The sequence below is a fragment of the Microcaecilia unicolor genome, chromosome 3, assembly GCF_901765095.1.
Source record: "Microcaecilia unicolor chromosome 3, aMicUni1.1, whole genome shotgun sequence".
NCBI lineage: Eukaryota > Metazoa > Chordata > Amphibia > Gymnophiona > Siphonopidae > Microcaecilia > Microcaecilia unicolor.
In genome coordinates, this window is record NC_044033.1 from 192,766,824 (window position 1) to 192,792,237 (window position 25,414).

General features: G+C 46.0%; 1 protein-coding gene across 1 annotated transcript in view; it reads right to left on the reverse strand.

Annotated features, from left to right (window-relative positions):
- Positions 1-15,936: 15,936 nt before the first annotated feature.
- LOC115465961 (ethylmalonyl-CoA decarboxylase-like) overlaps positions 15,937-25,414 on the reverse strand; it is a 30,509-nt gene continuing 21,031 nt past the window's right edge. Inside the window, exons 5-6 of the mRNA XM_030196865.1 lie at positions 22,729-22,809; positions 15,937-17,013 (exon numbers count right to left, since the gene is read on the reverse strand). Of these exons, the coding sequence (XP_030052725.1) occupies positions 16,611-17,013; positions 22,729-22,809 (484 nt within the window). The 3' untranslated portion in view covers positions 15,937-16,610. The remainder of the gene's footprint in view (positions 17,014-22,728; positions 22,810-25,414) is intronic.

Here is a 25,414-nt window from a genome sequence, read left to right on the forward strand (position 1 = left end):
GTTTCCGGAAGGGCGGGCTCGTCGTACTAGTAGGCAGTGGCTGTGGCAGTAGCAGCAGAGCGAGGCAAAATATGAATGGTTTTGTGGTCTCGGGAGGGGTTGTAACTAGGCATCTTGAAATAGAGTAGGTTTGAGAGACACGCCAGAGGGGGGGGGGGGGGGGTTGTTTTCGGATTTAAGTTTGAGAGTGGGGGGGGGGGGGGGGGGGGGGGGAGTGTTAAGCGTCTGGTTTTGTTTTGTTTTTTTGCCTCTCTTTTCTCACTTTGGCTCTTGTTGAGTTGTCCAGGAGCTACCTGGAGAAAGCGTGCGGGTACCGGCGTTAGAAATGTCTATTTGTCATGGATTGTTGATATTGTTTGATTTTCTGTCTGTTTTATGTTTTGGAAAAAAAAAAAAACCTTTAATAAAAATATGGGGAAAAAAAAGAAATGTCAAATGAGAGAGCTTTGGCCAGACAGTTGCGAGAGGTGTCTGTATGCCTAGGAAAGGCATCACCGGTCTGCAAATCGGTTCTTAGATGCCTGCATTTACACTCAAGCTTAGGCACTAATCACATGTACTGTAGGTTCCTACACTTACTACCTTTGAATATAAATGCAAAACATTTCTGTGCTCTGTAGCTTTATTTTACAGTAGTGATTTAAAAAAATTTTTTTTTGCATGTAATGGAATAATTTTATAAAGCATTTTCTGTGTGAGGCATGCAGTACATATGGAAATGGCTTTTATAAAATTGTGCGGATGTTAGATTTGCCAACTTTTTATTAATGAAAAAACATGCGTGGGATAAACATAAAGGAATCCTGTTCAGAAGGAATGCATCCTCAGGAGCTTAGCTGAGATTGGGTGGCAGAGCTGGTGGTGGGAGGCAGGGATAGTGGTGGGCAGACTTATACGGTCTGTGCCAGAGCCAGTGGTGGGAGGCGGGGATAGTGCTGGGCAGACTTATGCAGTCTGTGCCAGGGCTGGTGGTTCGGAGGCGGGGATAACACTGGGCAGACTTATACGGTCTGTGCCAGAGCTGGTGGTGGGAGGTGGGGCTGGTGGTTGGGAGGCGGGGATAGTGCTGGCCAGACTTATACGGTCTGTGCCCTGAACAGGACAGGTACAAATCAAGGTAGGGTATACACAAAAAGTAGAGGAACTGAGTTCGATTCCCACTTCAGGCACAGGCAGCTCCTTGTGACTCTGGGCAAGTCACTTAACCCTCCATTGCCCCATGTAAGCTGCATTGAGCCTGCCATGAGTGGGAAAGCGCGGGGTACAAATGTAACAAAAAAAATAATAAAATATGAGTTTAGCTTGTTGGGCAGACTGGATGGACCGTGCAGGTCTTTTTCTGCCGTCATCTACTATGTTACTATCCAGCTTATAATCGAAAGTGATTGCCGGCCATCTTCCGACAAATTGGGAGATGGCTGGTGATTTCTTAAAAGCGGCGAAATCGGTATAATCGAAAACAGCATTTTTGACAGCCTCGCCGCTTTCCCGTTGCTTCGCCGGCGAAAGTTCAAGGGGGTGTGTCGGTAGATTAGCGAAGGCAGGCATGGGCGTGGCTACCAGATGGCCGGCTTTTGCCGATAATGGAAAAAAAAGCGGCGTTAAGTAGTATTTTGCCGGCTTGGTCCTTTTATTTTCACGACCAAGCCTCAAAAAGGTGCCCCAACTGACCAGATGACCACTGGAGGGAATGGGGTATGACCTCCCCATACTCCCCCAGTGGTCACCTACCCCCTTCCATACTAAAAAAATAAAACTAAAAACCTTTTTTGCCAGCCTGTATGCCAGCCTCAAATGCCGTACCCACCTCCATGACAGCAGAATGTGTTGTATCCTCCGACAGCCTTTTCCCTGGTTGCGATGTGGCTCTTGGGTGAGTGTGACACCTTTTCTGTTAGGTGCCCTGCAGAGTCACATTAGCAATGCATTGTGGTGGGTGTAGGGTACTGGGCTATACTCCCATGGTGCTTTTCCCCCCTGCTAACTGGGTCAGAGTGTGCCCTGTTTTGCTTCCTGTTGTAGTCCATGCGGTAGTGGCCATTTTTGTAAACCAGTTTTAGTTCCCTTTCCTGTGTTACCCACGTTAGAGAACATAGTTCTTACCTTGAATGGTGCTGAAAGAGGGCATTGTACACCATTGTGCCAGCTCTGACCTACTGCTAATCTTAGTACCAGGGGACTCTTTGCCAGTGGGGCACAACCTCTGATCTGCAGTTAACTGTGAGTAAACGTGCTTATTTCAAGAAAGGACTTTTTCAGAGAGATTAGTCTTCAGGTGTGAACTGGTGTGCCAAAGTTATACAGCAGCAATAAGTCCTAGAGGCTGTATGCAGGTCCCTGGAGCAATTTTAGTTGGTGCAGTACATTTGTGGGTAGTGGGTTTGGGGGGCTCAGCTCCCAAAGTAAGGGAGCTATGCACGTGGGAGCTTTTCTGAAGTCCACTGCAGTGACCCCTAGGGAGCCCAGTTGGTGTCCTGGCATGTCAGGGGGGCCAGTGCACTAAAAATGCTGGCTCCTCCCACGGCCAAATGCCTTGAATTTGGCCGGGGTTTGAGATGGTTGACATAACTTTCCATTATCGCTGAAAAACAAACCCGGCCATCTCAAACCCGGCGAACTCCACGGCATTTGGCCGGGCTAAACCGTATTATCGAAAAAAAAAGATGGCCGGCCATCTTTTTCGATAATACGGTTCCGGCCAGCTGTAGCGCCGTTGCCAACATAGATCGCCGGCGACGTTCAATTATGCCCCTCCACGTTACCTTTCCTGCCCCACTCCCAGTCCCTTCCCACCCCACTCCTTTACAACTAGAGAGTTGCATGGGGACAGAAATTTCACCGTCCAAGCAATCTCCTCCATCCCTACCCAAACCCATTAAAAAAAATGTAACTACTGTACTTCTGAAGGTTTATTTAGTTATATTGAGTTTTAATGAAAATACAAACATCCGCCTAAACAGGTGTAAAACCAATACCCCTTCCTCCCATTCCCCAATCTTAAATTAAGAGGCTGACAACCAAGGAAGAGGAGAATAACCACTCAGGGATATCGGGTAGTTATTTCTTAAGTCCATGCAGAACCAGAAGTCCATCTATGGTGGTGGATAGGCTTCCAGCAGAACACACTCTAGATGGCTTGTCTGTCGTGCAGCAACACAATAAGAAAATGAAACTAGAGGAAAATTTCTTGGGAGACCTCTACTGTTCTTCATCTTTTTCAAATATATCAGAGATATGAATTTATTTTCTTTCTTTAGTTATTTCAATATTTTATCTTTATTTGTAATGACAATATTACTTGCTAAATTGGTCATACCTGTGGTCATCTATTCTCAAGAATGTGCCCAGTCGATGAAAAAGACCATTCAGATGATGTGCTGGCAGCAGGCACTTCAAGGACTCATTGGGCAACTTCAGAAAGATTTTTCCAGTTTGTTGATTTTGATTTCCAGTAAGACAAGTTCTCCGAGGACAAGCAGGCCATATTCTCACATGAGGGTGACGTCATTCATATTGCCTGGTGCAAAGCTTAAACAAGCTACTAGAACTTTAAGAGCACACACAGCATCCCCATCGCGCATCAGTCTCTTCTCATCCGCACTGAAAAGAGAACGGGATTGTCCTGCACTCCTCACAGCATCTGGTGCATGAGTGTATTGTTTGGGGGAGGGAGGTGCCCTTTTGTTTTTCTTCAACTGGTCCCTCTCTCTTCCCTGATAGTCTCAGTTTATTTTTCCCCATTACTAGGTTTCTTTTATTTCTGGGGTGCTTAGTGGGCCTTCTTAGGCCTGAGCTCCGTTCAGGTATTTCTCCTTTGATTTTTCTGGTGTCTAAAATAATTTTTTTTACTAAAGACACAAAAAGGGGGAGAAGAGTATGAACTGTTCTATTGTGAATACAAAAAAAAGCATATATTAATGTCTAGATCCTAAAGGTAGCAAAGTCAATGTAAATAATAGTGCGTACTGAGACTACAAATCTTATGCAAATGAACAGTAATTAAGAATGATAACTAATACTAAAAACAAACCAAATGTATTCCAACAAAGAAAAATATCTAAATTATACAGACCAAAATAATGAGTAACAAATATTGAACTGAAAAACAATGAGGAGTCAAAATAAAATAGAACTCAAACTGACCTCAGCTGCGTAAATGAGTAAATCTTCAAAGGATAATAATCCTTAAGTACTGTAATACAGAGCTGGTTTATAAAAACCTACATGGCCTAGTGGTTAGCGTGGTGGACTTTGGTCCTGGGGAACTGGGTTCAATTCCCACTACAGGCACAGACAGCTCCCTGTAACTCTGGGCAAGTCACTTAACCCTCTATTGCCCCAGGTATAAACAAGTACCTGTATATAATATATAAGCCACATTGAACCTGCTATGAGTGGGAAAGCGTGGGGTACAATTGTAACAAAAATAAAGTAAAGTGTGTGGAATTGGTAGCTACCAATTTGCACAGTAAGCTGAGGCTGTGTATATTAATCCTCTACTAAAAATCTGTGCAAAAGGATGTGATACCTAATGGAAAAGAAAAGACATTAAAAAGAAAAGTTAAACCAAAAACGGGTCCAATGAAAAGATTGCTGGCACTTTAGTAACGTGCATCTGGGAACTTAAGTAGAAATATGGTGTTGATGTTTTGGAGAATGGAGAGGAAAAGGTGGATGAAAGCAATGGTGTTTAACATGCATTGCTTACTAAAGAAAAAAGAAGAAAAGACAGTGCATGTGATATCTTAAAATACGATAGTGTGAACAGGCATTCTTCCCAATAGAAGTGTGATTGTGTTGATGCTTTGCAATGTAAAACTGATAATGTCAATAAATAGTGGTCTATAGATTATTGATCTATAAAATAACATCGCAAACAAATGAGCCACTGTCGGAAAAAGAACAAACAGTGGCATGATAGAACTGGCAAAACGCTAAATAAAATGGATTATGGAACTAAACCTAAACATAGAATATAAAGTTTACACAAGTATCGAAAAAAGGCTTACCTTAAAAAAGACCTTTGGTGAATGTCAGCATGAATGCTGAATTAGTGTATTCTTAATGAAATGGCAACACGCAATAAGAGGCTGAATGCGGATGTAGGGTGATTTTAAACAGTTACAAAAAGGTGCGAACATGGAACGAGGTGACGTGGAAAGGTGACCATGAATTACATATTGAAATTACCACAATGATGTATCATGTATCAAATTACCATAATTGACGGCATGTCCGTTATAGATACTGTCTACTGGTATAGCGCGGCCAGTTCTAACATCAGGAGTGACGTAATAAACAGTAAAGGAGATTCAACACGAAAACGCATATATAGAGAAAAAGTCAGGGTTACAAATGGGAAAATGTGGGACACAAATGAACCATAAATAAATAAATAAGATCTCTTCGTGCTAGTGGTGTTGGTAATGTTTGCTGGTAAATGGTATTAAATATCTGTTAAAGGAAGTAATTCTGAGCTGCAGGAATCATAGCTAACAATTTATACAGTGAGCTAAGGCTGTGTATATTAATCCCCTTGAAAATCTGAGCAAAAAGATGTGATACCTAATGGAAAAGAAAAAAACATTAAAATGAAAACTAAAACCAAAAAACAGGTTCAGTGAAAGGGTCGCTGGCACTATAGTAATGTGCATCTGGGAATTGAAATAGCAATATGGTGTTAACGTATTACAGAATGGAGAGGAAAATATGAAAGCAATGGTGATTAACATGCCTTACTACCTAAATAAAAAAGAAGAGACAGTGCAGGTGATATCTGAAGAGGAGAAATGCAGTGGTGTAAACAGACATAGAAGTGTAGTTGTGTGGATGCCTTCTAACTTAAAGCTGATAATGTCAAATAGTAAATCTAAAGGCTTTCAGATAGTGGCTGTCCAGCGAAATTGTACTTATTCAAACAGACAATCAGGTTGCAATGTAGTACACCAACAAGCAGGGGGCTACCGGATCACGCCCACTATGTCAGGAGGCTACTGGATGTGGCTGTTGGCACTTGAGCATGGGGTGATTCTCAAGGCCACTTACCTGGTGGGCAAATCAGGCTTACCTGGTTGTCAGACTGAGCAGGGTCATGCAAATGCACGAGACCAGAGGAGGGAATTATAGAAAGTAATTGTTAACAGTTTAAAATGTAACAGTTGGAGGTCTTGGATGTAAATTGTACCCCCAGTCTTTAGTAAGGTAATGGTAAATAGAAGACACTGTAACAATTGTTACTTGCCCCTCTGGTTTTTGGTATCATAAATCAATCTTACTTCCAAGCAGAAAAAGGCTGATAGCCTTGAACAGAAAAACAAAAATGAGAAGCAGAAGAAATGGATAGATAACTACCTCCCTTAATCCCTTATCAAGGTGCGGTAAAAGTGGTCTTCTACCGCACCACAGGTTGCTGGCTCCTGTATAAAAAGAATAACACTGTGAACCACCTTGCAAGTGGCATTATTCCATTGGTCCAGAGATATTGGGCCATCAAAGTGCGGCAGCTTGGAACCAAATGCTTCCAGGTGCATCTTAAAGAGCTGGCAACCCTACAAAATAGATATAGCCCGAGGACCCCCCCAGTAGAAATCCCCTCTGGCATGGGGGGGGGGCGCCTGGAGAGGCGTTCTGGCCACACCTATTTAGTACTTTGGTGGTGGTGGGGGGGGGGTTGGGTGCTCTGGCCTCACCTATTTAGTATGATATGGTTGCCAGCTGCTTTAATATATGCCTGGGAGCATCAGGCCACAGCTTGCTCCTGGGCAGTAAAACAACCCCATCTTTTGAAGAATATTTTACTGGCTATAACGTGGCTTGTGGTGGGCACCCAGTGTTCAGCTCAAGCTGCCTTATGGTATTTACATAGTGATGAGCTGCTTTACATATATTTGCATCCTTTGTGTGTATGTAAAGGGTGATCTTCTGTTTTAGTTTTGAGAACATTGTCACCTGGCTCTCCTCACAGAAGTGTGGCAAAAATAAAATGATATTGCAGCTGAACACATCTGTTAATTTATTTTGACAAAAGGAATCACGAGAAATATAAGCTGTGCTTCTCCTCCCCTCCACCTGCAGGAAAGTAGTAATTCTACAAGCTGTGTTATGAAACCACAGTTCCATTTTAAATGACCTTTTCATGTCCCCTCAACTAGTGGCTTCTGGCTTTAACTGAGCTCCTTACATTTCTTATTTCCACATACGGTTTTGGTCAACAACTGCTTTATCCCTTTTGAATTGCTGTCTTTAAGCTGTGTGAGAGAGAGAAGCACTATTCACTGAAGAAAGCTTTCCTGTGTGCCACAGCAGCACCCGAAAGTACACAGCCTGCTCTTTGGAATACCAACATCTGCTACTAGCTAGCATTGTCATGTCTAAAATTATTATCTGTGTCCCACCTCTTCCAACTAGTAATACTTAATTTGAGAATTACTGTTGCTGTTTATGGACATTATAGATTCATATTATGTTTTATTTTCAATTTAGCAGTAATCCTGTCTAGATAGTGAAAAGGTTTTATTTCCTTTATTGTTCTAAATGTTTTTCCAAGAGTTTCCCCGTTATTTCTGTTTATGTAATTTAAATTGAAGTCGATATTGCTCAGATACAAGGGTAACATCAAACCCTAATACTGGCTCTGATATCATAATGTAGGTGTAAACTCTGTTAGTATCAACCTGTTATGCAATTGTTTGACTTTGGTGTAGGCTTACTTAAGCTGCATGTCTTTCTGTAGGTTTGACTAAGCTCCAAGAGGGGTAACGGATATATACAATGCTTCCCATACTTCCAGGTCATTATGCATATGTCAAGATCCATGCATGACCTTGGTTAATATAAATTTTCCTAGGACTGACCATTTTTGCTGTATGAGGCAACCTCATACTTGCTATCCACTTATTAGTGCTCATGATTGGATGCCAATGATGAGTACTAGTAAGGTCCAGGAATCCCGACCTGTTTAAGGATTCTGAATACCTACAACCTTAAACAGCCTATTAGTATGATCCACCTGAAATTGCTATTACCCGCATACCTATATTTCATGGGATTTTGTAAATGAGCTCATGGATTAGTCCCATTCATAAAAACATTTCTCGCTACAGGTTTGAGTAAGTCTCAACCGAAAACTAAACAAATTGTACCAGTTGATCTTAAGACTCAGATAATTTGATGGCCTCATAGAATACCTTCTGGAACGGATGGTACCAAGGTACGTTAACCCTGGTGTCACCCTATGGGATAGGGTGAAGAGGGGAATGTTAATATATGGCCTGGCTTTAAGGCTACCACTGGAATAGTGATGGCCAAAGCTATGCAGCCTAAAACAACTGAAAAAGTACTGACTAGGCCAAACAACAAGTAAATGATTTAATATTTGAGAATCTGCAAAAAGCAGGTCTGAACAATGAGTCCTGACACAAACTGGTACAACTTTTTAAATCAAATACAGCACCTGTAATGAAAGAATGATGGATGAGATGAATAAAATGGGGCTTATTAATTTTGTATAAAATGATACAGAGGTCATACAGAGTTCTTAAGATGGTGTGAAAAGTATTGCAACAGGGAGATGTGAAACTGTTATCTCAACGCTTCCCAAAACATGCTGATAAGACCGCGTGGGAAAGTATCATCTCAGAAAGTGAGAAAGATTAGGAGCAAGGTTTCTCACCATTCACTTCTATGGAGAGGTTTGTGTATAAAAGAGGGGAGATTTTGCCTTAGTTTTGGTCTCCTCCCCAACGCTTCTCTCAGACGGCAGGGCGCTGTGCAGATAAACCCAGAATCTGATGTCTGTATTTGTATCAACTGGAAGACTTGTGTTTGGGTAAGAAATAAAATGTACCTATCTATCTAAACCTATCTCTGTCTCTATTTTTATTGATTCTATCTTCTCTTTACCTAACATTTAGCCTACAAGGTAGATCACATACAAGTGACACTCAGTGTTGGACAGAAAGCAGTAGTTATGGGAATTAGTTTTCAATTACGGCTCCTAATGCCTTGTGATTGGGTGACAATGGAGGTTAGAGAAACTATACAGAACCTGATGTATGAAATAAGTACCTTTAGTCCCCCGTGTGACGGAGTCAGAAAGAGGTCTAGAAGAGGGGAAACTAAACATAATCAAACAAAACCTATCCCTGCAACATATCCAGTACTGGTGAAGGCTCTCTCTAAACCACACCTGGACAATTTTAATTTGGATCTAAGCCCCAACTCAAAAAGTTAGGAGCCAGTGGGTGAGAGCTCTCTCAACCTCCTTGTTGTCCTCACAAAGGTTAAAGCATATGTTGGTAAGGGAGTCATTGTAAAGTTTGGAGAGGTTTTTCAGCAGCTGGCTTCTAAATGTTTGGGAGTTTCCTCTCCAGCAGTTTTTTTTTGGTGGGGGGGAGATGGGGGGAAAGTTTACTAAATCAGTCCTTTAATGTGGTGTTCCCTATTTCTCAATCTCCTCATCCAGTGTTTTTCACCCTTTCAACTTAGAAAAATCTCCTATCCAGTCTTCAAGTCTCAACCTCCTGCCCACCAGTTTCAACCACCCCATTGCTCCCCCTTGCTAATCCTCCTCTCATGCAATCACTCACCAATCATCCCCTATTGGCCTTCCTCTTTCTCTTGTATTAGGCTGCGTTTAAATGCCGTTCACATTTTACCAAATATCATAAAAATACCATAGAAAAAGTTTACAGGAATCAGAGAATTAAAAGTCTTTTTTATTCTTACCAGCACAGCTTCAGATATCAGTTTGGAAGTTATGGAAAAATAATATCACACTTACAGAATCTAATATCAGTAGCTTTGGTAATGATAAGCAATCAGACTAATTAGATAAAGAACAGCTGTGAGGAGAAGAAAGAAAATGAGAGAGAAACCACTAACAGGAAATATCATGGATCCTGAAGGGAACTAAAATAGAAAGAGAATAGTACATAGTTATCTGTTATAAAGAAGTAGTTCTTACCCGAAACAAGCCAAAACAAAGAAAGGAAAATAATATATTTCCTGGAGAATAGCCAATTAGCAACGATAATGCCCTGAATCAGGACAGAAAACCCCCTTGCAAAAAGGCTTATTCTAAGGATTTCTTTGTTTGCAGGTATTTTTATAGTAATAATGATGTTGTCACCTCTCCCCTCCCCTACACCAATCAAAGGTTGCATAGGTGTCCTGGAAATACACTATTCCATATCTTCATGCTGATCAATCCATAGACTGGTGGGTTGTGTCCATCTACCAGCAGGTGGAGGTAGAGAGCAATCCTTTTGCCTCCCTATATGTGGTCATGTGCTGCCGGAAACTCCCCAGTACGTTCTTTATCTCAGCAGGTGGTGGTTACACACAGCAGCAGCTCTGGCTAGGTCTCCAAGCCTAATTTTTAGGTTTTGTTGAGTACCTGGGGTTGAGGGCTCTTCTTGAGCAAGTGCAAACCTGGTGGTGCCAGGTCCCTCCTTTTCTCCCCCCTCCCGCTGGCTCCATTAAAAAAAAAAAAAAAAAAATTTTAACGTTTATTGCAGCTGCTCACTGGGACACCAGTTCGTTACAGCTCGGAGCGAGAAGCAGGTAATTTAACCTTTTTATAGCGGGCAGGGGGTTCCCCGTTCGGTCTCCACGTGGCTTATGGCGTCGGAGGGCGAGGGCGCGAGGATTCGCTCCCCGGACCGCGTGGGTGCATCTAGCGGGGATTTCAAAACCTGAATCGCCTTTGTTAAGCATCAGTTTGGAGGCCGGTCAGTGTCCTGGTTCTTCCTCCGGTGCGGCGGTTTTTCCCGCCATAAGCGCCCATCCCCCGCTGCTCGCCCACTCCATGTTGGCTGGCCACTCTGCTTGGACGGCTTCTTCTTGGGCCGCCCTCGAGCTGGGAGACGTTAATACTATGGTCGCCCTTGATTCGGGCGACGGTAAGAAAGCGGCCAAAGTTAAGCGCCGTTCTTCCCGCGCGGCTCCTTCTCGGAGTTTTGCACCGGACGCCATTTTTGATGCGCAGCACGTTTCTCCCCTGCTCTTGCGAGCGCCGGTTGAGGGTGCGGCTAGGGCCGTGGCCCAAGCTGCAGAAGTGCTTTGTCCGGGGGGATTCTCCCCTGAGTTCATTTTGCTGCTGCATCAGGCTTTTCTTATGCAAAACGCTGCCCCTGCCCCCCTGTCTGATAAAGGGGTTGAGGCCTCCGGAAGCAAACGCCCTCGGGTGGATTTCCAGGCCCTAGAGGACTCTGTCTCCTCTGATGTAGATGAGGGCAGCGTATCTGAGTTCTCCCAACGGTCCTTTGGGGATTCCTTGGAGGAGACGGATTCCCGCTCGGATGGAGCAGATGACCCCTCTGCAGCGCGGATCTTTCGCTCAGATGATTTGCCCAACCTGTTAGTGCAGGCCATGAGCATTTTGAAGATTTCCTCTCTGGAGGACGTCTCTCCCTCAGCCTCTGTTGGCTCCGCCATTATGCTGGGGACGAAGCGCCCGCCTAGAACCTTCCACGTGCATGAGGCCATGCGCACCTTGATTTCGGCTCAATGGGATGTCCCAGAAGCGAGCCTCAAAGTGGCTAGGGCTATGTCCCGCCTCTATCCTCTGCCTGAAGGTGAACGGGAGGCCTTTCTTTGGCCTACCGTGGATTCTTTAATCACTGCGGTGACTAAGAAAACGGCATTGCCGGTGGAAGGTGGCACGGCCCTAAAGGACGCCCAAGACAGGAGATTGGAGGCGGCCTTAAGGTCGTCCTTCGAGGCGGCCACTTTAAGTTTGCAGGCCTCAGTTTGCGGCTCCTATGTGGCCAGGGCGTGCCTGACGATTGTGCAGCGGGCTTCCCCCTCGGATCCTTCCTTGAGGGCTGATTGGCCGGCCCTGGAATCGGGCTTGGCTTATTTGGCAGACTTGCTGTATGATGTCTTGAGAGCCTCAGCTAAAGGTATGGCTCAGACAGTCTCTGCGCGGCGTTGGCTTTGGCTGAAGCATTGGTCTGCGGACCACGCCTCTAAGTCTCGCCTGGCTAAGTTGCCTTTTAAAGGCAAGCTGCTTTTTGGGGTCGAGCTGGACAAAATTGTGACCGATCTCGGCACGTCTAAGGGCAAGAGGTTACCAGAGGTCAGGGCTCGGGCCAGTGCTCGCCCCGGTAACTCCAAAGGACGGTTTCAGGAAGCCCTTCGGTATCGCCCGGGCAAGTCAGGCTCCTCTGCCCCCTCTTCCTTCAAGAGGAACTTCTCCCCCAAGCACCATTCCTTTCGCAGAGACCGCCGTCCCGGAGGTGCTTCCTCCGGTCCTCCCCCAGGGTCTCGTACCCAATGACGGGGCCCTGGTCCATGGCCCAGTGCAGATTGGAGGACGCCTGTCCTCGTTTCTGGGCGAGTGGACCAGGGTAACTTCAGATGCTTGGGTGCTGGAAGTCATCAGAGACGGCTATAAGCTAGAGTTCTGCCGACCCTTAAGAGACAGGTTTGTACACTCTCCCTGCAAATCTCCGGTCAAAGCTGTGGCAATGCAGCAGACTTTGGACAATCTGATCCGCCTGGGTGCGGTCGTTCCGGTGCCAGAAGATCAGCTTGGCAAGGGACGTTACTCCATTTACTTTGTGGTACCAAAGAAAGGAGGTTCTCTACGGCCTATCCTCGACCTCAAAGGGGTCAATCGGGCCTTGAAAGTTTGGCACTTCCGAATGGAGACTCTCCGCTCTGTTAGCGGCAGTGAAGGCAGGGGAGTTCCTGGCATCCTTGGACATCAAGGAAACTTACCTGCATATTCCCATCTGGCCTCCTCATCAACGCTTTCTGCGTTTTGCAGTCCTGGGTCGACACTTCCAGTTCAGAGCCCTCCCGTTCGGGTTGGCTACTGCTCCGCGGGCCTTCTCCAAAGTAATGGTGGTCATCGCAGCCTTCCTACGAAAGGAAGGAGTACAAGTCCATCCTTATCTGGACGACTGGTTGATCCGAGCCCCCTCTTATGCAGAGTGCGGCAGAGCTGTAGACCGGGTGATTGCTCTTCTGAGCTCCCTGGGGTGGATCATCAACTGGGAGAAAAGCCAGCTGCGCCCGACTCAGTCCCTGGAATATCTGGGAGTTCGTTTCGACACCCAAGTGGGCAGAGTGTTCCTGCCGGACAATCGAATTGTCAAGCTTCAGGCTCAGGCGGACCAGTTCCTAGTAGCCTCTCCTCTTCGGGCTTGGGACTATGTGCAGCTGTTGGGCTCTATGACGGCCACGATGGAAGTAGTGCCCTGGGCCAGGGCTCATATGAGACCACTACAACTCTCTCTGCTGCAGCGCTGGACTCCAGTGTCGGAGGATTACGCTGTGCGCCTTCCCTTGGACCTAGCGGTGCGCAAGGCACTGAGCTGGTGGCTGCAGACAGACAAGTTGTCCGCAGGGATGCCTCTTTTGACCCCGGAGTGGGTTGTCATCACGACGGACGCCTCTTTGTCGGGCTGCGGAGCCCATTGCTTGGGAAGGACAGCGCAGGGGCTCTGGTCTCCTGCAGAGGCAAAGTGGTCTATCAACCTCCTGGAACTCAGAGCCATTCGGTTGGCGCTTTTGGAGTTTCTACCGGTACTGGCGTTGAAGCCAGTACGGGTCCTGTCGGACAATGCCACGGCTGTGGCCTATGTCAATCGCCAGGGAGATACCAAGAGCGCCCCTCTAGCCAAGGAGGCCATGAATCTATGCCAGTGGGCGGAAGCGAACCTGGAACAGCTGTCGGCGGCCCACATTGCTGGAGTCATGAATGTCAAGGCGGACTTTCTCAGTCGCTATACCTTGGATCCCGGAGAGTGGCAGCTATCTGCTCAGGCGTTCTTGGACATCACGAAGCGCTGGGGCCAGCCAAGCCTAGACCTGATGGCGTCATCGGCCAATTGCCAAGTGCCGCGCTTTTTCAGCAGAGGACGGGACCCTCGATCTCTGGGAATAGATGCTCTTCTCCAACAGTGGCCGACACAGGAGCTTCTCTATGTGTTCCCGCCCTGGCCCATGTTGGGCAGGGTACTAGACCGGGTGGCAAAGCATCCGGGCCGGGTAATCCTGGTGGGTCCGGACTGGCCCAGACGTCCCTGGTATGCGGACTTGATCAGGCTCTCAGTGGACGGACCTCTGCGACTGCCAGCGGAGCAGGGCCTGTTGCATCAGGGCCCCGTGGTGATGGAGGATCCCTCCCCCTTTGGTCTTACGGCCTGACTATTGAGCGGCAGCGTCTGAGGAAGAAAGGCTTCTCAGACAAGGTCATCACCACTATGCTGAGAGCGAGGAAGCGCTCTACTTCTACTGCTTACGCCAGGGTTTGGCCTACCTTTGCATCGTGGTGTGAGGCAGGCTCCCTTTCTCCCTTCACTGCTCCAATTTCTTCAGTGTTGGCGTTCCTGCAAGAAGGTCTGGAGAAAGGCCTGTCGCTCAGTTCCCTTAAAGTCCAGGTAGCGGCTCTGGCTTGCTTCAGGGGCCGCCTGAAGGGTGCTTCCCTGGGTTCGTAGCCAGATGTGGTGCGCTTTCTCAAGGGAGTTAATCACCTGTGCCCGCCTCTGCACTCAGTGGTACCTGCGTGGAATCTCAATCTAGTGCTAAGAGCCTTGCAGAAGCCGCCTTTTGAACCCTTGTCGAGGGCATCTCTGAAAGACCTGATGTTGAAAGCAGTCTTTTTGGTGGCTATCACTTCAGCCAGAAGAGTTTCCGAGCTCCAGGTGCTATCATGTCGAGAGCCCTTTCTGCAGTTCACTGAGGCAGGAGTGTCTATTCGCACAGTGCCTTCCTTCCTGCCCAAGATTGTTTCTCGCTTCCATGTGAATCAGCAGCTCTGTCTCCCATCCTTTCGTAGGGAGGACTACCCAGAGGAGTACTCTGCTCTCAAATATCTAGATGTGAGACGAGTCACCATCAGATACTTGGAAGTGACCAATGATTTCCGGAAGTCGGATCATCTGTTTGTCCTGTTTGCAGGTCCTTGTAAGGGTCTGCAGGCTGCTAAGCCTACAGTGGCAAGATGGGTCAAGGAAGCCATTGCAGCGGTTTATGTGGCCGCGGGGAAGGTGCCGCCTATCCGGCTGAAGGCTCACTCCACTAGAGCTCAGGCGGCCTCGATGGCGGAGGCCGGGTCCGTCTCCTTGGAAGAGATTTGCAAGGCGGCAACTTGGGCATCGGCTCATACCTTCTCCAGGCATTACCGCTTGACTGTGGCTGCTCGGGCGGAGGCCCGGTTTGGAGCTTCAGTGTTGCGGTCAGGGATTTCTATGTCCCGCCCTGGGTGAGTACTGCTTCGGTACATCCCACCAGTCTATGGATTGATCAGCATGATGATATGGAAGGTAAAATTATGTATCATACCTGATAATTTTCCTTCCATTAATCATAGCTGATCAATCCATAGCCCCTCCCAGATATCTGTACTGTTTTTATTCTGGTTGCATTTCAGGTTCAAGTTTAGTCTTCAGTTCCTGTTCAGGAGGACTTCGTGTTCAAGTTTTTTCAATTGGATTCTTCAGGAGTTGAGACGATTTTGTGTTACAGTGAGCTGCTGCATTCCTCTCCCCTCCGTTTTACGGGGCTGGATTGAGACCTAAATTCTGCCGGCGCTCCCTCCCGCTTTGTGCGGCTTTAGGGCAGCTTTGTACCCCTCCCGCTTCGGCGATGTTAGGGTCAGTCAGCTCCTCCCGCGGTTGCGGTTGCAGGATAAGCCAGATCCCCCCGCATCGGCGGGGTGGTGTCCCTCCCCCGCTCTGCGGGGATGAGCTAGACGGATTCCCCTCCCCCTTGTGTGAGGATGAGCTGGGTTAATTCCCCTCCCCCGTTTCAGCGGTGGTGAGCTGGGCAGAGTGTCCCTTTGTGGGTGTAATTCTCTAAGTGCTGAGTCCTGCGGATGGAGCTTTGATATCGACATACTGAGGAGTTTCCGGCAGCACATGACCACATATAGGGAGGCAAAAGGATTGCTCTCTATCTCCACCTGCTGGTAGATGGACACAACCCACCAGTCTATGGATTGATCAGCTATGATTAATGGAAAGAAAATTATCAGGTATGATACATAATTTTACCTTAGTTCTTTTGTCCTTTCCATCTTGTAACTGAAAAAAGTTATGTGTAACAAGACACTGGGCTGCCATAGTAACGAAAGCTTATCAGAGCTTGTGATGAGCCAGAAATTCTGCAATCCTGAATATGGCTAACAGCAATGACCAACATCCAGATACAGAAAAGAAAGATGGGGGATGGGAAATAGTGCAGCACACCTAAAGTAGGACACTCTTAACCCCCATTACTTTCTGCATGGCGGTTGCTATTACCTATTTTTCTTTCTACACGACTCAAGTTTGAGCTGCATGGTGCCTGAAATCCCATGATGGTCTTGTGAGACTAGCACAAGAATTCAAGCACTGCACAGCTCAGGATGAACCTTAGAACCATGCGGGTGCAGCAGCAGAGGTAGGACATTTGGGCAGGCAAATACCAGGTGCCATGGCCAAATTTCAGGCACCATGGTGTCCTGGCACCTGAGATTTCTGGGTCTTTGCTCTAAGCAATTCTCTTTGGAACTGCAGTGGTGTTTCAAGTAAATATGCTCAGCACAATATATTCATGCCTTTCAGAGGTTTTATATGTAAAAGGTGATCATCATCATCTCTGCTAGAAATCATAGTTGCTTATTTGCGTTTTATTGCTTGAGCCAATGCCTGTAAACTGACAGGACTGCTCCACATAGTTCCAAAAATGTTTCTCTCAATCTTCAAGGCCTCTTCTATTGACAATTCTCTTCCTGCACTGATTACCTTTTTCAAACCTTGGATTATTTCCGCTGGAGCATTGGTATACTGGGATAACCAGTGATGTGCCTCTTCTAAAGCTCTGTCTTCATCTGGCGGTAAAATGTCATCTATAAGTCCTGCATTTAATGCTTTCACAGGATCCATTCTGAGAGCACCACTCAGCAGTTTAAGGGATTGCTGGCCACCAACGATTTGAACTAGCCTTGCACCTCCTCCCCAGCCAGGGACTATGCCCACTTGCTTGTGCAGAAAACAGATCTCACTTCCTGGTGTCATTAACCTGTGAGATAAAAACAGTAATGGAGCTGAAGATTGTACAGTAAGTAGAGTCTTGCTTATCTGACATTCTGAATTATCTGACATACCTAGGTGATGTCACAGCATTGTTAAGAGAAAGAAACCTGCACACATCTCATTTCCTGGCAATCATGTTTAGTTAAAAGGCAGCAGTGCTATATAAAAACTCTTGGGCATATTAAGTTTATAAACTCTTGTTGCAGCTTCCTCTTTTGAAACATGCATTCATACATAGTAACATAGTAGATGATGGCAGATAAAGACCTGTATGGCCCATCCAGTCTGCCCAACAAGATAAACTCATAGCATAAGGTATGATGTGATGCTTCATATGGATACTTGATCTTGATTTTTTGTCTTTGCCATTTTCAGGGTACAGACCGTAGAAGTCTGTCCGGCACTGTCCTTGTTCAAAAAATTCTGAAGTTGTCATTGAAGCCCCACTCCAGCCCATCCAAATCTGTCCAGCCACTTTTTCTGTATTATCTGACTTTTCGATTGTCCAGCCACCTGTTAGTCCCATTTACATTGAATAATCGAGACTCTACTGTATTAGCATTTAAGAAGGTAGTAGTTTCAACAGAAAAATATATCTACTAGTATGTATTTATGTCTGCCACAGAAGCAAGAGGTGTAGCTACCAGTGAGTGAGCATATCAAAAACTCGGGGACCTCTAGATGGTATTAGGTATCAATAAAGGTGATCATTGTATTTGTTATAGTAGCCTGAGTCCAGGTGCTGATATTAGCACAATATGAGTCTAATGGTGCCCAAGTTTTTAATGAAGATTGAAGTGTATGATGCTTAAGAGCCAGAGCATCTATATACTTCCTTATTACACACAGGTGGCTCCACCATTCCATAAAGTTTAGTTGTGAGTTGTCCTTCAAGTTGCATATGATATGATGGAGAGCAACTGTTATCATAGTGTTGAACAGGTTTTGTTGATCATCTGGTATTGTAATGTCTGGGTTGGAGGCGCGTAAAATTATGGTTTTGTATGAAATATCCAGATCTCTGAGTAGGTCAAATATTACAACCATTCTGTTCCATATATAATTCCATTAAGCTTTAACATTTTTGCAGAAATATATCATATGGGATAAAGAACCAGTTTCCTCTGAACAAGATCAGCATAGATCCAATTTAGATAAACTTCTAATTTTGGCTATTCGATGTGGGGTCCAGTATGCTTTATGAAAAGCAAAATAAGATGATTGAGATATTGCCGCTGATTTTGTGGGTCTTAGAGGTTTAGACCAGAATTTAGGCCAATCAAGTTTAGATGAGCAAAAGCCTAGTTCTTTCTCCCAGTATGATCCCAAAATATTTATGCAATTGTTAGGTAAATCATGTATTTTATTATACAAAGTAGAAGCTCTTTTCCCCCCTATAATTATTTGTTGACATAGGGATGTGAATTGTGATGTAGAAGCCTTAAGGTTTGATAGGAACCAAAAAGAGGATATATAAGAGACAATCTGTTTCCATAAATTGGAGTGCATTAGTGGCAATTTAAAAATAATAATGATAGAGCATCTTGGGAGAGTAAATTACCATTAATAAATACTGTGATAACCACTATATCCCTTTATTCTTCCATTGTGACTCTGAGTGCAATATGCAAGTGGAATCAAACTTTGTATTATTCCAAAGTGGTGCATCATCCAGTGAATATATTTGCATATTAATATTCTTATGAAATTCATGGATTATATATGCAGAAGCTTTTAATATACAGAGGGATTTAGAATAATGGAATTTGTCCATCAATGGAAGAAGGTGTGACTTGAGGATCCAAGATGGCGATTTGAACAGTTGTGGCTTGGTGGAGCTCCCGATCACCAATGAGTGGAATTGTTTTGGGGAATTTTCCCCATGCTGGAAATGGGGAAAAGGAAGGGGAAACCCAAAATACCCACCTCCTCGGGCTTGGTGGAAGACCCAACCGCCTGACAAATCACCCTGGAGTATTGTGTTCAGTTTTGGAGGCTGTATCTTGCTAAGGATGTAAAAAGAATTGAAGCGGTGCAAAGAAAAGCAACAAAAATGGTATGGGATTTGCGTTACAAGACGTATGAGGAGAGACTTGCTGACCTGAACATATATACCCTGGAGGAAAGGAGACACAGGGGTGATATGATACAGATGTTCAAATATTTGAAAGGTATTAATCCGCAAATGAACCTTTTCCGGAGATAGGAAGATTGAGATTGAAGAGGGGCAGACTCAAGAAAAATGTCAGGAAGTATTTTTTCATGGAGACAGTGGTGGATACTTGGAATGCCCTCCCCCGGGAGGTGGTGGAGATGAAAACGGTAATGGAATTCAAAAATGTGTGGGATAAACATAAAGGAATCCTGTTCAGAAGGAATGGATCTGCAGAAGCTTAGCAGAGATTGGGTGGCAGAGCCGGTGGTGGGAGGAGGGGCTAGTGCTGGGCAGACTTCTACTGTCTGTGCCCTGAAAATGGCAGATACAAATCAAAGTCAGGTATACACATAAAGTAGCACATATGAGTTTATCTTGTTGGGCAGACTGGATGGACTGTACAGGTTTTTCTCTGCCATCATCTACTATGCTACTATCCTGCTTATTTTCAAAGGAGAAGGGCGCCCATCTTCCGACACAAATCGGGAGATGGGCATCCTTCTCCTAAGGGCGCCCAAATCGGCATAATCAAAAGCTGATTTTGGGCATCCTCAACTGCTTTCCGTTGTGGGGACGACCAAAGTTCAAGGGGGTGTGTTGGCAATGTACCGAAGGCGGGACGGGTTGTGGTTAACAGATGGGCGTCCTCGGCCGATAATGGAAAAAAGAAGGACGTCCCTCACGAGCATTTGGATGACTTGGCCCATTTTTTTCACGACCAAGCATCAAAAAGGTGCCTGAACTGACCAGATGACCACTGGAGGGAATTGGGGATGACCTCCCCTGACTTCCCCAGTGGTCACTAACCACCTCCCACCCTGAAAAAAACAACTTCAAAAACTTTTGTCTTTTTTAGAGTATGTCCTTTGCTATGCCTCCGTCCCTGTGACGGCTGTCCAAAATGTGGATGTTTCTGTGAGAAGGACTTCAATGCCTTTGCTATGCCTCAAACACCCTCTTTATTTATTTATTTGGATTTTGGATCACAAGGAGCAGTAGTGGGATTTAAACTGCCACCTCTGGATTGCAGGACCAGTGCTCTAACCACTAGGCCACTCCACCACTCCACTCTACCCTACTCCCTTGAAATTTGGCCATCCTTGGGGGGGGGGGGGCAGTATGCAGGCGGAGGATGTGTGTGTCAGTGGAGGCATAACAAAGGCGTGGATGTCCTTTCAAACATTTTGGACGTCCTCAACTGCCCCCCACAGGGATGGCCAAATTTCAAGGGAGTGGAGGAGTGGCAGAGTGGCCTAGTAGTTAGAGCACTGGTCTTGTAATCTAGAGGTGGCCAGCTCAAATCTCACTGCTGCTACTTGTGATTCAAAATCCAAATAAATAAATAAAGAGGGTGCTGGATGTATAGCAAAGGCATGGGCATCCTTCTCACAGAAACATCCACATTTTGGACATCCTCAACTGCCATCTCAGGGAAGGACGTCCTCAACTGCCGTCGCTTCCCTTCCTTAGGAAGGAAATCGTGTGCAAATGAGCTAACATCGAACAGCTTATTTGCACGCGGTTTCCTTCATGCATGCCCGTTCCTTTCCGGATCGGGAAGGGCTTTTTCCATTCAGTTAGTGAGACCAGTGCACTACGAATGCTGGCTCCTCCCACAACCAAATGGCTTGGATTTGGTCATTTCTGAGATGGGCGTCCTCGCTTTCCATTATTGCCAAAAACCAGCAGTGGCGTTCCGACCCTAGCTGACACCCGGGCGGATCGCCGATGCACCCCCCCCCTGGGTGCAGCGCGACCCCCCCCCCCGGCGAAAAGACATCTCTTCCCCTCCCCCGGTGAAATGAAACCCCCCCGGGTTCACGCCGCTGGGGGGGGTGCCGCGGTGCGCGCCTGTTGCCCTGTCTCCGAGTTCGCAATTCGCATGTGTTCACTGCTCCCTCTGAGTCTGCTCCAGAACAGGAAGTAACCTGTTCCGGGGCAGACTCAGAGGGAGCAGTGAACACATGTGAATTGCGAACTAGGAGACAGGGCAACAGGCGCGCGCCGCAGCAGCCCCCCAGCGGCGTGCCCCCTGGGCGGACCGCCCCCACCGCCCCCCCCCTTGGTACGCCACTGAAAACCGGGGACAACCATCTCTAAGGTTGACCTAAATTTCATGATTTGGGCGTCCCCAACTGTATTATCGAAATGAAAGATGGACATCCATCTTGTTTCGATAATATGGGTTGCCACGCCCTTTTACAGGGCCATCCTCAGAGATGGGCACCCTTAGAGATAGGCACCCCCGTTCGATTATCCCCCTCCACGTTACTATGAATGTAGGGACCAGTGATGTAATGATTGTTTATCGGTAATTATTGTTTCTTTTCAGTTCTCTTCAGTTATATAGCTTAATCATTGTGGGCTTCATCATTGTGTATATATCTTAATCATTGCATATCTCAGACAATAATGACTTATACACTCTCCAGTTTGAGGTGAATCCATTCTAATAAAAAGTCTCATTTACCCAATATGAATCCAAAAGAATCTGCAGTAATTTATTCTCTGAGCAATCTGTAGTGATAATGTAAGCAGGCTGTACTTTTAGAGCAATACGATGTTTCTTTCAGTATTTTAGAACATACGCATCATTTTTTCTTTTCTATCTTTTTTTGCGTTATCTACTTTTATTTTGCAGCACTTTTTTCATCAGCCTTGTGCTGTCTTTCCATTGTGTTTTTCTTTCATGGGACTTAATGATTATTCTGTACTCTTTTTTCATTACCCCTTTTGTTTTGTTGAGTGTTCCTTGACTACTGCTCGGTTTCTCCCATATTTCTTTTGGGCTTCATGTGAATATTTGCACTTTTGTGTTGCAGTTTTTCTCCTTATAGGCTGTGTTTGCCTCACTTCCTTATGTCTTGGCACCACTGCTTTATATTTACATTTTCTCACACATTTCTTTTATACATCGCTAGGTGCACATTTACCCATATTCTGATTTATTCTATATAGTGCACTTCAGGGGCGTAGCCAGACACCCAATTTTGGGTGGGCCTGGGTCCAAGATGGGTGGGCAGAACTCCGCCCTGTCCCACAAGTGATTTGGTCTCTCCCTCTCTCGCCTGCATGCCATATGGTCTCTCAAACACCCCCCACACCTTTTAAATAGCAGATTTTCATTGGCAGCAAGCAGCAAATAATACACACTGCTCATGTTGGCTCCACAGCCTTCCCTCTGATGCAACTTCCTGTTTCCACATAGGCGGGAATACATCAGAGGGAAGGCTGGTATGCAGGAAGGACAGGAATTTTCGGTTGGTAGGGCTTGGGAATCCCTGCCAGACACTTCATAGGTGTGCTGCTACTGGGTGGGCCTGAGCCCAAAGTAGGTGGGCCTGGGCCCACCCAGGCCCACCCTTGGCTACGCCACTGGTGCACTTCTTGCTATGGCATGTCCTACACACATACATATGCAACTTTTCCCACACTCTGGTCTGAAAAGCACTGCATGAGTTCATAACCCCACAAAACCCTGTAAATTGTGGTGGGCACGCAGTTAAAGCAGATTCTAGACACCCAACAGCACCTAGGCAATCTTACCTGAAATCACAGGCAGTGATGAGCTCTGCTCCTGCACCCAGCGCCTTTCCTTGCACGAGTGCCACACTGATGAAAGGCAGCCTACATAGGAGAGCAACAAATAAGAACCTGTTCTGAAAGCTTTTGGGTGTACAAACACAGCAATAGTCAGTGCTGCATAAATATTAGAAAAGTGTCTTGCAGCTGGTGTGTCACATCATCCTTATCCCATTCCCTCTGAATGGCAGGCACGTGTGTCTCATTGGGCTTCTTTTACAAAGCTGCGCTACCAATGGAAGAAGTAACTAACATGTTAGTTTCACTCGCACACATAAGGAGTGACACGGGCTGCCTGCACATACTGCAGCAGGACACGTTTATCCACTCCTACTCTGGCTGAGATAATATTTAATAACCAATCAAATACGAGGTATCTACATGTATTCTACAAGCTTCACTACGATGTTGAGATAATATTTAACCATCTCTCTGACCTCATGTGCACCTTTCTTTAAATTAGTCACCTTATTTTCTAACTCCTCTTACTCTCTTACCTATCTACATGTTCCATATTTGCTTATACCCTACACTGTCAATTAAAATGTTCTATTATGTATTGTGTTGACATTGTAAGTAGTATACTATTCCATACTTTGTATTATTATTTGAATATTTTTACTGCTGTAATTGTCTGTTGCTCATGTTTGATTTATTCTTACTATACACCACCTTGATGAATTCCTTCAAAAAGGCGGTAAATAAATCCTAATAAATAAATAAATTCTCGGGGCAGCAAATGAGAGGAAGCCCATTCAATTCCTATGGGCTTCCTCTCATTTGCCATGTGGGAATCGGTAGCGAGGCTTTGTAAAAGAGGCCCTTAATGTTACATCTGCCTCCACTGGCTGAGTTCACTCTGAACTTCAACCTAGAGGGCCCTGTAATTTTGTGGGTTCTGCTGGTATCTCACAGTAAAATCTCAAAGAGAGGTTTGTCAGAGGGGAGGCAGACACAGGTAGGGAGTGTGATTCTCTCCTCCTGTAGCTAGAGGGAGGAAAGAGGAAATAATCCTGCAGATGGAGGTGAAAGGGAGGGATGGAAGTACTCAAAAGTGCATAAGCATTCCATACTGGGTCAGATCGAAGGTCCATCCAAGCCAATATCTTGTTTCGAAAAGTTGCCAATCCAGGTCATAAGTATCTGGCAGGATCTCAAAAGAGTGTTATGATTGGGGTCTGAACCCCTCTCAAACTTACCTCTTTCCTGGGGGTCAGCTTCTTAGCTGGCTTCTGTTTCTTTTCTCTGTCCTTTCTGAGCTGGCTCTGTCTCTCTGTGCTGGCAGCTTCCAGCAGCAGGGCTCTAATTGTTTCACTATACTGCACCTGTGTGGGTAGTCTGAGTTGTTCTAACTCTCTTTGGGTGTACTGGGTTCAAGTGTTTCCCGGTTTTGCATTGGTGTGGGTTGGGCCTCTCTGGGTCAGTGTGCTTTTGCCTAGGTCTAGGGAGTGTGACATCATCAGGGAGGGCCTTGATAAGGAAGTGGTGTTGTTTCCTTCAGGGCCTTTGCAACGGTGGTGTTTGCTTTAGGTAGGGTGGTGCAGTGTGCACTTCTGACTTTGTGTCTAGTTTCCCTGCTTGCTTTTGCTAAGGTCCAGGTTAGTGTTAGTGCAGTGTGCACTGGTGACTGTGTGTTTAGCTTTCCTGCTTTTCCCTCTTGGTTTTGGAAGCATTGCTGTGTGTAGGGCTTTGGAAGCTCTGTTGCTGATAGAAGTACTTCAGGGTTTGGTGTTGTTAGGAACACTGCAGAGTTTGCTGTTAGAAGTACTTCTGGTGTTTGTGCTATTGGGAGCATTGCAGTCTTTGCTGTTGGTGTTTGGTGATTTAGAATCACTTTTGGCTTATGTGTTAGCTTCCCTTCTTTTTCCTTGTGGCTCCCCTGTCTTCCCTTTTAGTGCTAGGAGCTCTTCTGGTTACTTGCCAGAGTAGTGCTTGGGAAGCACCTTGTTAGTTGTATCTAGCTTGCTAGAGCAGTGCTTAGGTAGCTTGTTAGTTTTGTGTTTAGCTTATTAGTGTAGAGCTCTGCTTGTAGCTTGGTGCTTAGTAGCACCTGTGTTAGCTTTGTGTTTAGTTCCCTGCTCTGTTAGTTTAGGGCTTAGGAAGTCCCTTTCTTGAGCAGGGCTTAGGAGCTCCTGTTTAGTATAGGGCTTAGGAAGTCCTTTTGTCAGTTTACTGGTAGGAACACTCCTGCTGGTTTAGGGCTTGGGAGCACGTAGATCAGTTTAGGTTTAGGAGCACTTCTGTTTCCAGTCCTGGTCCCTATGTCATCCGGTATCCAGTAAGTCCTGTCGGCTACTCGAACCCAGGAGCTCAACTTCTGGGGGGCTTAGTAGCTAAGTGCAGGTGAAGCTGTATGGACCAGTCCAGTGTGCTCCAGTCCCGTGTCTTCCAGTCCGGGGGACCAGTCCAGTGTGCTCCAGTCCAGTGTGTTCCGGTCCGGTGTGTGTTCCAGTCTGGTGTGCTCCAGTCCAGTGTGTTCCGGTCCGGTGTGTGTTCCAGTCCGGGGGATTGCAGTCCAGTGTTCCAGTCCTGTGTCCTCCAGTCCGGGGGATTCCAGTCCATGTGTTCCGGTTCGCTGGGCAGTGCCTGCAGTCCCTGCCAGTGTGCTTGCCCAGTGTTGGTTGGTGGGTTTTGCCTGCTGCTGTCGCTC